Raw genomic sequence first — 17,510 nt, 5'->3', positions numbered from 1 at the left:
AGACACCCATGTGCCCTAAACCCCAGCTTTTTCTGAGCAACACTTGCTAAGGCCCACAATAGTCAATGGTAACTTCCTGTAGGAACCACCTTACACTTCTTGGGTAAAAGCAACATTTTACAACCTAAGGAGTCTAGTGCTCCTATGGGAGAACCCAGAACTCTCTATCAGGAAGTGAGCCCAGAACGTGTGTGAGGCAGAATGTGCAGGGCCGTGTCTTCTGTCGTGTGTGGATTTTGTGGACATCTCCATGGCATCGGGGCGGGCAGGATGTGGATTCAGAACGGCAGGGCCTGGGAAGGCCCCTCGCTGCTTCCACCCTCTCTTAAAAGCCAGGGAAGGAGGCCCTGTCCTACTTATCCCATAGTGTTCCTGTGAAGAGCAAAGGAAATCACAACCATGAAAATGCCAAGTAACCCACAGGGCACCACACACACGCGCCCGGTGTTGGTAGATTTGCTACGCGCTTAGTGCTCCGTTCTCGTTCCCCCATCTCTAGACTTACCGGTTTCTCGGCCGTCCCCCTGGGGACTAATCTGCCTGCTCTGACGTCTTCATCTTATTGCTATGTCTTCTCACCTAAGTCTGGACATATTTCAGGGTAAGTGATGTATGGCCTGAGGGTAAAACTGAAAACGCTACAGAAATAGAGAGGCTCAGGCATGACAGCGAACAGGGAGAGGCACGAGCCAGCGAAAAGCCCCGCTGCAACACCTCACTTTGCTTTTAATCCTCCAATCCTAAAAGCACCAGATAATCAACCGCACAGTTACGGAGTCACTGACAAATGACTGCTGACGATGGCCATGCAAACACATCTGGGACGCATATTCCACAAACCTGGCAAGGACCCTGGGGGGGAATCTTTGTGCGTGGGAAACTGGGAGAAAAGGCTCCAGGTGAACCCGGCAGCAAGAGCAGCTGAGTGGGCGCGTCGGCCCTTATCACTGCTCCAAACACCGTCACTAAGTGGAAATGACTCTGCTTCTCCGTGAAGCAAACTAGCTGACTTCTCTTTTCTTGAAAGTGGAACAAATGCGCAACCACGCTCCAGTTTTTTTGTTTTTGTTTTTGTTTTTAAGTTAAAGATAAAAAGGCATTACATACCAGCTGAGAGAATGCCACACTGATGTTCCAACGTAAAATAAAACAATGTTGAGAGAATGACATTAAACTCAGGATACCACGGAGTCTGTTGGGCCTCAGTCAGGGGCCCCATTCTTTCATTTGTTATGTAGACTCCATGCACGAATTGTGTCAACGATTTCATAATTCAGATAACGAAACAAACGGAAACACAAATCAGGTGTCAGGCATTCAAATTCTGCCCTGCTCTGTGGAGAAACGGGAGTATCTGAATTTCAAGATACTTAAGACACCAAACTCAAGAAGTCCGCCTGCTTCTCATTCACCTGGACCTCTGCGCACAGCAAAGAGCCAGTCAGTGTTGGATGAGATAAAACCAAACCGTTCTCAGCCTTGGCTGCACGTTAGAATCACCTGTGGACCTTCTAACGCTCCTGATGCCCAAACCTTTCCACCTCACTGTATCTGGGGTGAATGCAGGCCTCGGGATTTTTTTTTTTTTTACAGTTCTCCAGGTGACTCCAGCGTGCAGCCGGGATTGAGAACCACTGCTGAAGACCCTCCCCATTTCTGGTCTTGCCCTGGGCCACCCAGCACTTCCCACTGCTGTTCTCTGTGCTCCCCGTTGGCAAACTGGAGAAGAAAGAGGTCAGGCAGTGGGATACCAAAGTCTTGTCTAGCAGCTACCGACCCTGTCACCAGAATGGAATAGCTTAACAGTCACCACTGAAGCCTTGAGCCCCTTTAAACCACGGGTCCTCAAACTTTAGCTTCAGAATCACCTGGAGGGTTTCTCAAACACAGAATGCTGACCACCGCTCCCAGAGTTTCTGCTTTAGTAGGTCTGGGATGGAGCTAAAACGTTTCATTTCTAACAAAATGCGGTGGCTGCTGGTCTGGAGGCCATGCTTTGAGAGCCTTTGGCCAGGCTATGTTGAGAGAGGACAACCATGCCTTCCCGAGGAAGTCTGAATATGAGAGAATGTGCTGGGATATGAAACCCTCACCCCTCATGAAGGTCACTGCTGACAGAACAGTTTGGGGCTTTAAACCACGGGTCCTCAAACTTTAGCTTCAGAATAACCTGGAGGGTTTCTCGAACACAGAATGCTGACCACCACTCCCAGAGTTTCTGCTTTAGTGGGTCTGGGATGGAGCTAAAACGTTTCATTTCTAACAAAATGCGGTTGCTGCTGGTCTGGAGGCCATGCTTTGAGAGCCATTGGTCTAAGTTGTGTTTAGTTATTAGTGACACCTTTTGTCCACAACATTTCCCATGCACCCACATCAGCTGGTGTGTTTTAAGCTCTGTCCAAATCAGTGAGGGTATCTATAGCGGCTGTGCCTTGGCATGTTTTAAAAGCTCCCCGAGTGATTTCAGTAAGTATGCCAGGCTGAGAGTTACTGAGTTAAATTGTAATTCAATTGACTTTATTTTAATTTGTTGTTACTAAGCTTTAAAGGTGATTGGAGGGTTACTGGGTGGCTCAGTCGGTTAAGCGTCAGACTTCAGCTCAGGTCATGATCTCATGGCTCATGAGTTCAAGCCCTGCGTCGGGCTCTGTGCTGACAGCTCGGAGCCTGGAGCCTGCTTCGGATTCTGTTTCCGTTTCTCTCTGCCCCTCCCTCACTCACAATCTGTGTGTCTCTCTCTCAAAAATAAATATTAAAAAAAAAAAAAGATGAGCGGAGACCCTATACAGAAAGAAGCGTCTGAGAGCAAAATTAATAGGTATAGGCACCCATCAGATGGTCTATCTCTTCGGTGCTGTTGTCTGTTTACAAATCAGTTGTTCAGCATCTGTGGAATCGGACTGCGATGGGCCAGGGAACAAATGGGAACCAATGACGTACCAGGCTCACCCGACTGCAACCTGTTGTGGGAGGGTGATTGTGTTGGATGCAGGGAGACACCAGGGCCAAGTGGATGGACGATGCTCCTTGGTGTTGGGCCACTGGGATATCAGCCTGCATGGACCACAGGTGGGTTTCTGAAGTGTTCTGCCTTTCTCCCATTTGCTTGGATTCAAAACAGTACTAACCTATTGTTTATCATCTGAGAGTACTTCATTCAGGTACTTTTTTTTTTTTTAATGTTTCTTTATTTTTGAGGGAGAGAGAGAGCGAACAGGGGAGAGGCAGAGGGGTTGGGGGGACAGAGGACCTGAAGAGAGCTCTGCGCTGACAGCAGAGAGAGAGCCCAATGAAGGGCTCGAACTCACAAACCGTGAGATCATGACCTGAGCCAAAGCCAGACACTTAACCAAGTGAGCCCCCAGGCACCCCCACATATTTGTTCATTGTCTGATGCCTCCACAGTTTGGTGTCTTTTGTATCCCTAGCACCTGTAACCCTGTCTGCCATCGGGTAAAAGTTGTTTAGGAAATGTAAATAGGCCATGTTAGTCTGAGAGAAAATGCGGGGACATCTCTTACCTTTTTATCAAGAATATAACGTCCTCCTGCCTCTATCCACCCTCTTCCAGGAATACACACTGTACATTCTTAGTCACAAAGAGAAACACGGATCTAAGGTGGTCTTCTTAAAAAGTTATCTAGGGGCGCCTGGGTGGCTCAGTCGGTTGGGCGTCCGACTTCAGCTCAGGTCACGATCTCACGGTCCGTGAGTTCGAGCCCCGCGTCGGGCTCTGGGCTGATGGCTCAGAGCCTGAAGCCTGCTTCCGATTCTGTGTCTCCCTCTCTCTCTGCCCCTCCCCCATTCATGCTTTGTCTCTCTCTGTCTCAAAAATAAATAAACGTTAAAAAAAATTTTTTTTTAAAAGTTATCTAAATTTCAAAGAAAGCACTGGAAAATGAGAGGAACTGTTGAATGCAAAGTTAAAAATACTGAATGATAAAATTTCATGTTCCTAGTTTTTGTTTTGTTTGGGTGGGGGGATTCTAGTGTTTCCCATGGTTTCCCACATGTAAAGGCTGGGTGACCTAATTCTCTCTGGGGACAGGACTAGGGAAATGGAGAGATTGTGGTTGTCACTGTAAGCTCTGTTGTACTATTTGACCATTTTGATTAAGTGGAAATACTCACTTAATGTATTTTCCTGACATATTTACCTGAAGAAGGTATGGTCAGAGTTAACTATGGTTGAACAGATGCAAGACAATAGCGCTGAAGGGTGAGGGCGGGTTTTAACTATCAAAGGGCAGTTCAGAGGCACCGGGGTGGCTCAGTCGGTTGCCTGTCTGTCTTTGGCTCGATCGTGATCTTGCAGTTCATGGGTTCAAGCCCCACATCAGGCTCTGCATTGATAATGCAGAGCCTGCCTGAGATTTTCACTCTCCCTCTCTCTCTGCCCCTCCCCCACTCATGCTTGCATGCTCTAAATAAACAAATAAACTGTAAAAAAAAAAAAAAGAAAGAAAGAAAAAAAGTAAAGGCAGTTCACATACAGCAATGCCTGCATTTTGTACACCCTTTCTCATCAACCATATGCTGAAAGAAGGTTAACAAATGTTTCTTTGGCTTATTTTGAGGAGGGTCATCTGGTAAAATGCTTGCACACGGTAGTCTGCTCTGGGAATTTACTCGCGAAGCTTGGTTGTATTTTTTACCTCATTGCCTCCAGAAGCACACCTGCAGCTGCAGTTTATTATCAGATTTTATTTTTCTTTTTTTGTAATTTACTATCAGATTAAAACATGCCCACAAAGGGGGCCCACCATGCTCGGATGCCTTTTTTGTTTGTTTGTTTTAAACTTTTTATTTTGGTGTCTTTTCAAAAGAAAGCTTGCTCATATTTAACCGGACTTGCCCAGACCCTGAGGCTGTCTCAGTTGGGAGTTACTCACCTGGGGAAGCTGCATTTCTGACCATCTGACTACCTTTTTGCACGCTGGAGACCTGTTCTGCCTTGTGGTACCTGGCAGTTTAAAGGAATGTATGTATTTTCTTTAATGTTTATTTATTTTTGAGAGAGGGAGAGAAAACCACGGAGGAGGAACAGAGAGAGGAAGAGAGAGAGAGTCCCAAGCAGGTTCTGCACCGTCAGCACAGAACCTGATGCAGGGCTTGAGCTCACAAACCGTGAGATCATGACCTGAGCTGAAATGAAGAAACAAATGTGGAAAAAAACAAATGGAAACAAAAAGGATTTTCTTAAAATGATAGCTATTATCATTACTAATCTGAATATTTTCTACTTTCATTAGATTTCTATCTCTCTTTCGAATAGCCGGTGTCAAAAGTACAATTCGAGAGTTAGTGGGAGTCAAATGTTCCTGGCCATGCCCTTGTCCTCTCTCTGGCCTGCTATCAGCCCCCTCTGAGTAGGGAGGGGAGACAAGGCAGGCTCCTGCACAGTGCACACGGGCCCGCTGTCTGGGCGATACACCCCTTGCTCAGATCAGCATGGGCTCAGTGTCGCCAGAGAGAGCACCTGAAAGACAGGGCCAAGCCCAAAAACAAATGGTAGATGTATGTTTGTGGACATATAGGAGACAAGGAGGACAGGAGCGAAGGGAAAGGAGATGTGGGCTAGTATCTCAGGGGCTGATGTGTCTTCACCAGGAGCAGCCTGAGAAAGGGGAGAAACTGGTGTAACCAGTATGAGGGAGCAGACAGCAAGAGATTGTTCTATTGTGTGACGGATCCTTACAGGAGGCCGAGGAAGGAGGCAATTTCCTCAGGTCTCCGAAGTGGTGTCTGAGCGGAACAAATAGTGGATGGGACTTTCTGAGTCCAGGTGTCTGAGGCTAGTGTCTGAGGCCAGCCTGCTTCTGGTCCTATTTTACCTTGAAAGGGATTCTATCTTGCCCCTCCCTCCTGGACAACCTAACAGGCCTCAAGCACTGAAAATTCAGTGTTGCTGCTTGAGCTCGGGATGCAATTCAGTTCCACTCTCTTGCCAGCCTCTTTTCTGCATTTGTTTTGTTTTGTTTTTAAATTTTTTAATGTTTATTTTCGAGAGAGACAGAACGTGAGTGGGGGAGGGCCAGACAGAGAGGGAGACACAGAATCTGAAGCAGTTTCCAGACTCTGAGCTGTCAGCACAGAGCCCTGTCGCGGGGCTCAAACTCACGGTTCGTGAGTTCATGACCTGAGCCGAAATGGGCCCTCAACCAACTCAGCTACCGAGGCGCCCCTTCTGCAGTTGTTAATATAATCCCACGATTTTTTTTTTCCTTCTAGTTTTTAATGTGATGGGTTGCATGAGTAGATTCTCTAAAGGTGATCCACTCTCAGATTCCTGGTTCTATGTAATCATTAGGGTGTTGTGTTTTGCTTTGTTTTCAGCATGGTTCCTTTACTTTTATTTGAATAACTGATCTAGGACTCAGCCTAATTTTTTTCTAATATTTAACTGGCTACGTAACCAAAGGTCTGTGGTTTTAGTGACAGACCAATGTAGGGATGGTCTTTGCTTGACAAAAGATAGTCATAGGGTTGCTAGATAAAGTACAGGACCCCCACTTGAATTTGAATATCAGATAAACAACAAATAATTTGTTTAGTACAAATGTGTCCCATGCAATATTTGTGTGGCCTATACTTACACTGCATTGCATGAGATGTACTTACACTAAAAAAAAAAAAAAAAAGTGTTTATTTGAAATTTACATTTAATTGAGTGTCCTATATTTTTATTTGCTAAATGTAGTAGTCTTACTCATGAATAAATAAGCAAGCATAATGTTCAGAAAAGAATAAATGTATTTTTAATTAAGAAATATTTTTGGGGCGCCTGGGTGGCACAGTCGGTTAAGCGTCTGACTTCAGCTCAGGTCACGATCTCGCGGTCCGTGAGTTCGAGCCCCGCGTGGGGCTCTGGGCTGATGGCTCAGAGCCTGGAGCCTGTTTCCGATTCTGTGTCTCCCTCTCTCTCTGCCCCTCCCCCGTTCATGCTCTGTCTCTCTCTGTCCCAAAAATAAATAAAATTTGAAAAAAAAAATTTAAAAAAAAAAAAAAGAAATATTTTTGTCAGTGGAAGAAAAAAAACCAGATGCCAGGAAACCCTAGTAACTACTGGACTCTTATTTCTGAAAACCACAATGGGGTGGGGAAGTAGGAAATAATAAAGATGGTTTTAGTTCATGTACAGCAAAAAAACATAGAAAAAAATTCAAATTCCTAAAACAGACTAGATTTATTGGTTTTATTTCAAGGTAAAGGAACCCAACACCACCAACTGGACTCTGCCCTGATAGGGAACTTTCCTTTCACGATATTGAATTAAGGAGGAAATGCTCTGTGCTGTCCTTGTCCCCCGAGGCAGATGTTTCTATTTATTTTATGTTACAGAAATTTTATTTCTTTTTTGAGTTTTCAAATCCTCTTTTACTGGCTTGAAATGTATTATCCATGGAACTTATATTCCTTTTGTTTTCCTTTCAAAAGCCTCCCCCAAAGGCTTGTAACTACCTGGTCTTTCTGCAAATCGTCAGGCTGCTCAATACCTATTTTCTGGGTCTAAACTCCATCCCTATTTTTTTAAATGTTTTTATTTCTTTTTGAAAGAGAGACAGAAAGAGTGAGAGAGACAAGGCGTGAGCAGGGGAGGGGTAGAGAGAGGGAGACACGGAACCTGAAGCAGGCTCCAGGCTCTGAACTGTTCGCACAGAGCCCCACGCGAGGCTGGAACTCACGGACCATGAGATCATGACGTGAGCTGAAGTCGGATGCTCAACCGACTAAGCCACCCAGGCGCCCCCCCATCCCTATTTTGAGAGGAAGACAGATGAGAATACTTTCGCAATACTACTCAATAGATGTGGTTACATAGTATTCTCTCCAGGAAGGGAAGCAGTAATTGTTGCCTGTTTTGGTCTGAGAAGACAGAAGTAAACTACTTATACATGAAAAGATATGGGATAGTTAACATTTTGGATTAAAAAAAAAAGTGGGGTAAGTAAAAACTCATATTTATCCAGGTATTACCATAGTTTCATTTTATTATTTAAATGATTATGACTTTGTCATGAATATATGTAAATCTTGGATAAATTTTATATCATTCATTCCCCAGTCAGTCAGTCAGTAGTGTGCCTATTATGTACCAGGCACTATTCTAGGTCCTGGGATATAAAGGTGAATGAGACCAGGTCTATGCTTTTCAGGGAAGACACTGGTAAGTAGGGACAATGGCACATAAATCAATACCTATAATACAGTTTAACAAAAACCATGATTGTATACAGAATACCATGAGACTATGGGAGAGGAAGGTATTTGTTCATCTGGAGGTGGAAGATTCAGGAAATCTTCACAGAGGAGGTCACCTTAGTGACCTTCACAGAAGGTCATTAAATTGAATCTCAGGAGTTTATCAGGCAAAGGTGTCAGGGAAAGGCATCACAGTTGACGCACATGGGAAGGCTCAGTGACCCAACAGTGTTGGCACATTCAAGCAGTTGCACCATCAGGCGTGTGGTGGGGAGTGTCAAGGGTTAAGCAAGAAAGGAACTCAGGACAACTCATAAGGGGCCTTGTAATAATGGCAAGGGATTTGGAATCTACTCAAAGGAAATGAAATCTCACTGAAGGGGTAGATACGGGAAGAAATGATCGTTTTTGTTATAGAGCTATTGCTCTGGAGGCCATGTGAAATAGGGTTGAAGAGGAGACTAAACACAAGAGACAGGTTAAGAAGTTAATGAACTAGAATAGGCAAGAGCTAACAAGGACTTAAACTAGCAGGGAGCTGAGAAGGAGTTCCGTTCTGGACATGCTGAGCCTAAGGCCCATGTGACATTGTCCAAGAAAAACTGAGGGCGAGAATGCAGGTATAAAGCTGGGCAGATAGGCCTAGTGGGAGGTTGTTTTGTTTTGTTTTGTTTTGTTTTGTTTTGTTTTGTTTTGTTTTGTTTTGTTTTGAATCATCAGCCAAGAAGTAAGGTGAAAGCCATGAACATGGATACCATGGCCCAGGAATGATATAAGGAATAAGAAATAAAAGATAGACATGCTATGAAATGAGCAGGTGGAAGAGAAAGACTCCTAAACAAAAACTGGAAAGGAGCATTCAATGTGCTAGGAGATCAAGGAGAAAAAGGCATTACAAAACCCAAGGAAGAGGGGAATTTCAATCATTGGTTAATTATGTTAAGTGATACGGAGGAAAACGTGCAATAGGGACAGAAATGGGTCCCTTGGGGTTAGCTCTTAGAAGACACTGATGACCCAGGTAGAGCAATTGGAATGCTGTGTTTGACACAGCAGCCAGATTGCAGTGGGTCCAGATGAAGGTGTGTTGACTTCTTTCAAAGAGACTGGGAATTATGGAAAGGGACGATGGCAGAAAGCTCAAGAAAAACTCAGAGGCACTCTCATTATTTTTCATTATAAAAGTATACCTACCTGAAAGAATAGAGAATACTGTAACAGATAACTGGGTACCCACCACTAATTATCTCACAATTTTCTATATCGACTAGAGGAAAGATTGGCAAACTTTTCCTTAAAGAGCAGAGAATGAATGTTTTAGATCTTGTGGCCCGCAAAGCAAAATACAGGCTATTATATAAGTTTTTGTTTAACCATTTAAATATATAAAAACCATTCCTAGCTTACGGGTCAGAAAAAAACAGGACGCTTGCTGAGTTTGGCCCATGGGTTTTCATTTGCTGACCCCAGGACTACCATGTTTTTCTGAAAGAAACACAACATCATAGATACAGTTGAAGCCCTCCTTGTACTCCTCCCTGATCTCATTCCCCTCCCTCCTTTTCCAAAGGTAATTGCTTTCCTAAAGTTAACGTGTATCAGTCCCAACTTTTAAAATATGTCTATGTCCCTAAGCAATATAAGCATAATTTGGAGTGTTTTTATGTATTTATTTACTTTTGTGGGAGAAAGCATGCATGAGCACGCATGTGTGTGCAGGGGAAGGGCAGAGGGAGAGAGAGAATCTTAAGCAGGCTCCAAGCCCAGCGCGAAGCCTCGTGCAGGGCTTGATCCTATGACTGCGAGATCATGACCTGAGCCGAAATCAGGAGTCGAATGGTCAGCTGACTGAGCCACCCAGGCGCCCCTGGAGTGTTTTTAAAACTTTAAGTAAATGTAATCATTCTGTGCAAAATAATCTTCAATTGGCTTTTTTGGCTAACATTACAGTTGAGATTAATTCATCTTCATACATTTGGCTTTAGTTCATTAATTTTACCAGCTATATGACACCTCATTTTGTGACTATATTAAGTGTCACATATTCTTCTGTTCATGAACACTTAAATTGTTTCTATTTTCTCCATCTTTACAAACAGTGCTACAGTCAGCATTCTTGGCCATGACGTTTTGCCACACATTTGTTTTTGAGCTGGTATATATACCTGAGATTAAATTGTTGAGGTTGTAGGCTACAAACATTTTTAGCTGACTAAATATTTCCAAATTGTCCTTCAGACTGGTTGTGTAGAAAAATTTCCTTTTCCGGTATTTTGGTATGGTTGGTAACCTGAAAATTTTTCCCAATATGCCACACCTAGAAATACTGAATGAAATATCAGAAGCAACTTTTTAAATGTATAAAGAAACCTCAAAAGAGCAAGGAAATCCCCAGGGTCCAGAAAATGTTTCAAAAAACAAAAAAGAAAAAAGAAAAGGAAAGGAAAAAAAAAGATGATATAGGAAATTTAAATTCGGAGACGAATATGGGGACCTATGGGGATTTCCTAGAACAAAGGTTTGGGGCCATAGGGATATGAGAGGTTATATAATTCTTTCAGGGGACTTCTGTCCATCTCTTGGCTCAAAACTTAAGGCTGGGGTGCCTAGGCGCCTGGGGTAAGCATCTCACTCTTGGTTTCAGCTCAGGTCATAATCTTACAGTTTGTGAGATCAAGCCCTGCATCAGGCTTTATGCTGACGTCACAGAGCCTGTTTGGCCTTCTCTGCCTCTCTCACATGCTCGCTCTCTCTCTCTCTCTCCCGAAATAAATAAACTTAAAAAAAAAAAGTTAAAGCTGAAACACCAGGCCATGGTTTTAAAAAAAGGAAGGGGTTGGGGCGCCTGGGTGGCGCAGTCGGTTAAGCGTCCGACTTCAGCCAGGTCACGATCTCGCGGTCCGTGAGTTCGAGCCCCGCGTCAGGCTCTGAGCTGATGGCCCAGAGCCTGGAGCCTGTTTCCAATTCTGTGTCTCCCTCTCTCTCTGCCCCTCCCCCGTTCATGCTCTGTCTCTCTCTGTCCCAAAAATAAATAAACGTTGAAAAAATAAAAATAAAAAAATAAAAAAAGGAAGGGGCGCCTAGGTGGCTCAGTTAGTTAAGTGACTGACTCTTGAGTCGGGCTCAGGTCAGGATCTCATGGTTCATGTGTTTGAGCCCCACATCAGGCTCTGCGCTGACAGTGAGGAGCCTGCTTGGGATTCTCTCTCTCTCTCCTCTCTCTCTCTCTCTCTCTCTCTCTCTCTCTCTCTGTGTCCCTCCCCCACTTTCATGCTCTCTTTATCTCTTTCAAAATTAAATAAACTTAAGGAAAAGAAAAGAAGGGAAGGAGCAGTGATTAGCACAAAGTTTTAAGTCAAAGACCAGTGTTCCACAGCCAGGCTGACCTCACCCTCATCCTGACACTGTGGACCTGGCCCTTCTTCTGATTTCAATTTGATTTTGTCTACTTCTTTCTCGTTGGCAATAGCTTTGGCATCTTTGGTCACCTGTTTCTGGCGTCAACTTGCCTCCACAGCAGACTCTGGTTTGTTGGCTGGCGCCTTTAATGATGTTTGGGCACCTCCTCTTGTAACTCTTGGAGTCTGACCCCTGAGGCCTGCTCAGCCTCCCCCTCTCCACACCAATGCTGGGGGTTAAGCCTGAGGTCTAACCTCTGACTCTCCTCAAGCCTAGCACATCCCTGCCTCCATTTCTTCCAAACACTATTCTGTAGTGACAGGACTAGGTTGTATTGGTAAAGTATTTACAATACGTTGGTGATGGAATAAAAGAAAAGTTGGATTTCTGTTAAGTGGGGTGAGTCTTCCTCTGTGTGCCAGACTGTATCTTCAGTGCCCCCAAGATATCTCTTTTTTTTTAGTTTTTTTTAATGTTTATTTATTTTTGACACAGAGAGAGAGAGACAGGGCATGAGCAGGGGAGGGGCAGAGAGAGAGGGAGGCACAGAATCCGAAGCAGGCTCTGAGCTGTCAGCACAGAGCCCAACGCAGGGCTCGAACTCACAAACCGCGAGATCATGACCTGAGCCCAAGTCAGACGCTCAAGTGACAGAACCACCCAGGTGCCTCATGCCCCCAGGATTTCTATCGTGAATGGGAATCAACTGAGATGGACAACAGGCTTAGGTCTGTATAAACTTCAGATAAAACTATTAGATAATACTATGTTTAAAACAAAGACATAGAAGGAATAAATAACACAAGAAAAAATAAAAGCAGGGGCGCCTGGGTGGCTCAGTCAGTTAAGGGTCCGACTTCAGCTCAGGTCATGATCTCACAGTTTGTGAGTTCGAGCCCTGAGTTGGGCTCTGTGCTGACAGCTCAGAGCCTGGAGCCTGCTTCAGATTCTGTGTCTCTCTCTCTGCCTCTCCCCCACTCATGCTCTGTCTCTCTCTCCCTCAAAAATAAATAAACATTAACAAATTTTTTTTAAGGAAAAATAAAAGCAAGACATATTTTTTTCTGGAAACAAAAAAATTTTTTCTAGAATAAAAAATATAAGTGAAATTCAAAGCCCAATGAATGGGTTAAGCAGCAGGATGGACTGGGTGATTGCACTAACCCTCCCACCGGTGGTGCAGAGTTCCTGTTTCTCCACATCTTTGCCAACATTTGAGGATGGTGCAAACTATACACAGGTAGGCAAATTGCAGGTTGTATTGTTTCTTTGCAGAATTGGGCCCATCCCAGCCAAAATCCAGCCCTCTTCTGGTTTCTTAGATCAGGCTTTTGGACACAAAGGGACTTTAAGCCTCAATCAATCCCTTTCTGCCTGTTTTTTTTTTTTTTTTTTTGGTCCCTGAAGGCTGCTTGGTCCTTGGGGTCAGTTCTCAGTAGCGCTCTCCCATAGCGACTGACCCTGGTTCCCACACCCCGAAGCCTCTTACCCAATGACTTCATCATTCCACTTTTCCGCCTTCTGGTCTTAACTATGCTAATCCCCTGATTCTCTGTTGCTCACTCTGCACCTTGCAGCCTTTCCTTCCCCCTCTAAACGCCAAAGTTCAACCCAACTCCCTCCATCCCTTTTCCTGTAGACCAGTCTCCGACCCAACCAGATACAGCTCCTTTATTAATATGCAGTAACATTAGACTCCAACTAAGAATGCATCTACAGTTAGAAGGACACCAGAGATATATTTTTCTAAACCTGAAACTAGCCACATATCCTGGCAGAGCCTAAAAATCCAGAGGTATCACAGCATATGTTAGAGCATGGATTCCTGAGACTGAATCTTACTTTACTATTTAACTGTGTGACCTGAGGCAAGTCACTTAACCTCTCAGTGACTCCATTTTCTCAAACGTAAAAGAGGGACATATGTTTAAGGTTGTTAGGAAAATCAAATGAGTTAGTATAAATAATTTAGAACAGCGCCTGGCATACAATGAATACTATATGTGTTTGCTATCATCATTATTGCTACTTGAAATTGGAACTGTCCCAGGCAATAGCAGATGCCAGTCACATTCGTTGAAATGAGATCAGTGTGATAAGTGCAACTCCATTTATGTAACTAGTATTTTATTTAATTATTTCTTCCCAAGGTTTAGCTAATGCTCTCCTGAAACAGCATAGAGAATCTCCCAGTCGTCCGTGTCAAACCCAGTGTTTAACCCTGGCCACCAAAACAGTTACAGCCTCCTTGTTCTCTGTCATGCCCTTAGCCCTCCTTTCTACAAACCATTATGCCCAAAGCAGATAATAAATCCCATGTTTTTGGTGTCTGGGAAGTTGCTTTTAGCTTTCTGATACTGTCAAGCTGACATGGACAGGGCACAGGGCAAGAAACCAGGTGGAAATGACTCCCTCACTCATTGGACACAATGTTGCCTTGACATTGAGTCTGCATTTTCTTAGCATCCAACCCTGGCCAAGATACTTAAATCCACAGCTTTTCTTCTACTAGGCTCATCTGTTTGGTCAAAATCCCAGAAAAGCTGTTTTCTCATTTCTCTCCTGGTGATTTCTAAGCAGATTATTTCACTTGGGATAATAATCAAGTCTGCATCAGGCTCTCTCTATAGAGAGAAAAGACACTGACTCAGAGGTATTGACACAGGTCCAGGTAACTGCAGGTATGAGATTATGTTGCCTGTTTGTGGTTGGCTTGATTTGAGCTGTATCCTGGAATATGTTTGCAAGGAAGAGAGTCAGGCTGTTCAGTAGATTGGATTCTACTACCAAACATCTCCAAGATACTTTTTGAAGAATCCAAGGAAATACAAGTGTGACGCCTATAAACCAACTCACATCCTGAAGTCTTAGGCCCCATGGGCTCACAATGATATACATTCATTAATTTAAAAATATATAATCAGTCTTTGTAAGAGACTTCCCCTTGACTTCGATTATACAGCTTTTTGCAGGTGGGCATTTTTGCATTTTCTGACTTTGGAAATCCAGACAGGGCCCCGTAAGTGTCTTGGATGATTATCCAGATAAACCCTGCACTTGGCTGAAATGCAGCTTTTCACCTCTGACTTCCCTGACATTCTAACGATACTTGTTTTCAGGAGCTCATCAGCTTTTAGTGATCAGCCTCAAATCCATTATATTGCTCGAACAGGGTTCGAGGAAGTCAAAGATGAACTACAGAGGATTTTTCCCTGAAGAGCTCACAGGCCGGTGGGAGATACGGACATATACACAATTAGGATTTAATGTGATTAGCTATGTTTATAGAAGTTTAGTTTTATGTGGGCATAATACAGGTAAAGGCAGAACGCCAGGCAAGGGGCAGTGAGAGGAGACATCAAGGAAGCATTAACTCTCAGTCTGGGTCTTTAGGAGTTCATTAAGTAGAAAAAAGAGAACTTGTCATTCACTTTTAGCATGAGCCACACAGGCCTGGGGCACATGCTCCATTCGGTGTGACTGTGGCTGGGCAGTGGGAGGGCACGTGGGAGGAGATGCCATGGAAAGGAGGTTGAAGTGAGAGTCTAAGGGGCATCAGTGAGGAGCAACCAAAGGTCTTCACGTGGAAGAGCCACTGATCAGATGTGGGTTTTAGAAAGAAAACTTTTACTGGGTCTTCAGATGATCCTTTCGCGTCTCCCACATGGCAGACGCTGGACTCAGAAATAACAAGAAAATACTCAGGCAAGCTTAAATATTACTCTCAGCGCGTCTTTGAGGCATGGGTGGTACCTCTAAGACTCACAACAGGTGGCAGTGGGATGGCTGGGCTCTGCCTCCTGGGGTGTGAAGGGACGCCCCGCAGGGACAGGAGTCTGGCCCAGAGGGATCTCTACCCGGGCAGAGGAGAGAACAGGGGAGCCTCAGTCAGAAGAGCTGCGGGGCAATGGAGCTTGGCCTTCTGACCTCCCCTGTGCCAGCAAATGCAACTTGAGCTGTGTCACCTTGGTGCTCGCTCCCAGCCCCCAAACCATGCCTAAGATAACACATTGTCTCCCCCCCCCCGCACCCCCGCCCCCCGGCTCATCTTAAACACTACCTCCCATTTTAACCAAACACCTTTCTAGTTGGAATGGTTTGCCTTTCGCTTTTCATTTGCCACCTCAGATGCCTGGCAAGACCACATGGAGAGCACCCAGGGCAAGCGAAATTGGTGGGATGGTGTGGTGGGGTGTTGACTGTGAATCTCCAGGAAATTGCCACATCTGCTAGGTCAGGGCCTGATGCCCCCCACGCCCCGCCCCCATCCTATTTAAAGAATTGTAGCTTGAGAACTTCCTTTTGCTTGAAATACTGCTGTACGCTAGAAGCAGGTAGTATCCCTTGACATAAACTATTGGCAATGAGTTGATTTACCCGAGGGCAAGTCAACAAAACTGCTGTAAGAGGCAATTGAGGCTGATCGTGCTTTTGTTGTAGCAACTGTCAAGGGTATAAATCAATTGCTGCTCTTAGCTCAAAATACGGAGATTTAACATTTTGTCTTTTCCGATACCTTTGATTGGCTACAATCACATCACTTTTCAAAATAAAGTTTCACGGTACGCCTGGATGGCTCAGTCGGTTAAGCGTCCGACTTCGGCACAGGTCGTGATCTCACGTTTCATGAGTTTGAGCCCCACATCAGGCTCTGTGCTGACAGCTCAGAGCCTGGAGCCTGCTTCAGATTCTGTGTCTCCCTCTCTCTCTGCCCTTCCCCCCCTCATGCTCTGCCTCTCTCTCTCTCACACACACACACACACACACACACACACACACTGATTTTAAAAAGATTTAATCTAAAGATTTAAAGAGATTAAATTAAAAAAAACAATAAAGTTTTAGTAGTAACAATCAATGCAAAGAAAATATCCCCCAACGTAACAAGATCAAAGAAAAACAGATGAAAGACTTCTCTTGATAAGTTGGAATGGGTGCCTGGTAACTCCTCAGATAATTTTGTTTACTTTTTTTTTTTAACTTACTGTTTTTCTTTGGTATAATTTCTAGCCGTATATTTCCATACCCAAGTTTTTCACAAGAGGTTTTAGGACTAGCAGATTTCTCAGCCCACCTTATTAAAAGTAAATTCATTATTTCTCTGTTTCAGCTGACTGAAATGTTCTTTTGCACAAACTGCCAAAAAGTTTATGGTTTTCTTAATATGCCCGTTAGAGCTGGTAAATTACAGGGACCCCACGTGAGTGAACTGGGGCAGGATTGGCCAGCTGCGGGGAAAGCCAGCCAAGCCCCCCATCCCCACCCCCCCAAACTACAATCCTGATTTTCTCTCCTTCTTTCACAGAAAGGACTGGATTTTCTGGGTGTTCCCCTCCCCGGCAGAGTTCTGTAGCCCGGGGCACTAAACAAGCCTCGTAATCCTCCTTTCCCGGGGTGGAAAGCCGGGAGGTAGCTTACCCAGAGCCTGGCTGGTGGGAAGGAGCGCGATCACCAGGGCAAAGACGAGGGCAGCCCCGGAAGCCTTCCTGTCAGCTCGCCCCGGCATGATGCTGTGCTGAGCTGCGCTGGGCTTCAGTCTCCCTGAAACCTGAACATTTCCTGTTTCCTGCTTGTTTGGGTTGGTGCTGACTTGAAGGAGAGGTGTTTGCCTGTTTTTTAGGAAGTGATGTAATTCTGCAGGAGCCTGTCAGACCAGCAAGGATTGCAAAAGAGAAGTTGCTCTGCAAGCACTGATTCAGTCAGTAACACCTCTCAAGCCCTTTTCAGTCCCGGCCCTGCCACGGGCCCCCATCTTTTGTAATTGTCTCTTAGAAAACAGTGTCGATTGCTCAGATGGCTTTTGGGATCTGGGACTGAGGGTCCTGGACCACAAGCATTCTCCATTTGTGATTTTACTCAATCCCCAGGTGAGAATCTGGGGCTGCCCAGAGTTTAGAGCAGCAGTATTC

The 17,510-nt window shown here is 44.6% G+C and overlaps 1 protein-coding gene across 3 annotated transcripts in view; it reads right to left on the bottom strand.

Moving 5' to 3' along the window:
- The window catches only part of TMEM154 (transmembrane protein 154), a 52,448-nt gene extending 35,222 nt beyond the window's left edge, over positions 1-17,226 (bottom strand). For 2 of the 3 annotated variants that reach the window (XM_015080645.3, XM_015080643.3), the window contains exon 1: positions 17,020-17,226. In XM_015080645.3, the coding sequence (XP_014936131.1) occupies positions 17,020-17,107 (88 nt within the window). In that variant the 5' untranslated portion in view covers positions 17,108-17,226. The remainder of the gene's footprint in view (positions 1-17,019) is intronic. The other variant, XM_015080644.3, reaches the window with a different exon arrangement.
- Positions 17,227-17,510: the final 284 nt, after the last annotated feature.

Source organism: Acinonyx jubatus, chromosome B1 (assembly GCF_027475565.1).
Source record: "Acinonyx jubatus isolate Ajub_Pintada_27869175 chromosome B1, VMU_Ajub_asm_v1.0, whole genome shotgun sequence".
Classification (NCBI taxonomy): Eukaryota; Metazoa; Chordata; class Mammalia; order Carnivora; family Felidae; genus Acinonyx; species Acinonyx jubatus.
The sequence above is the reverse complement of the archived record's forward strand: the minus strand, read 5'-3'. Positions and strand labels throughout refer to the sequence as shown.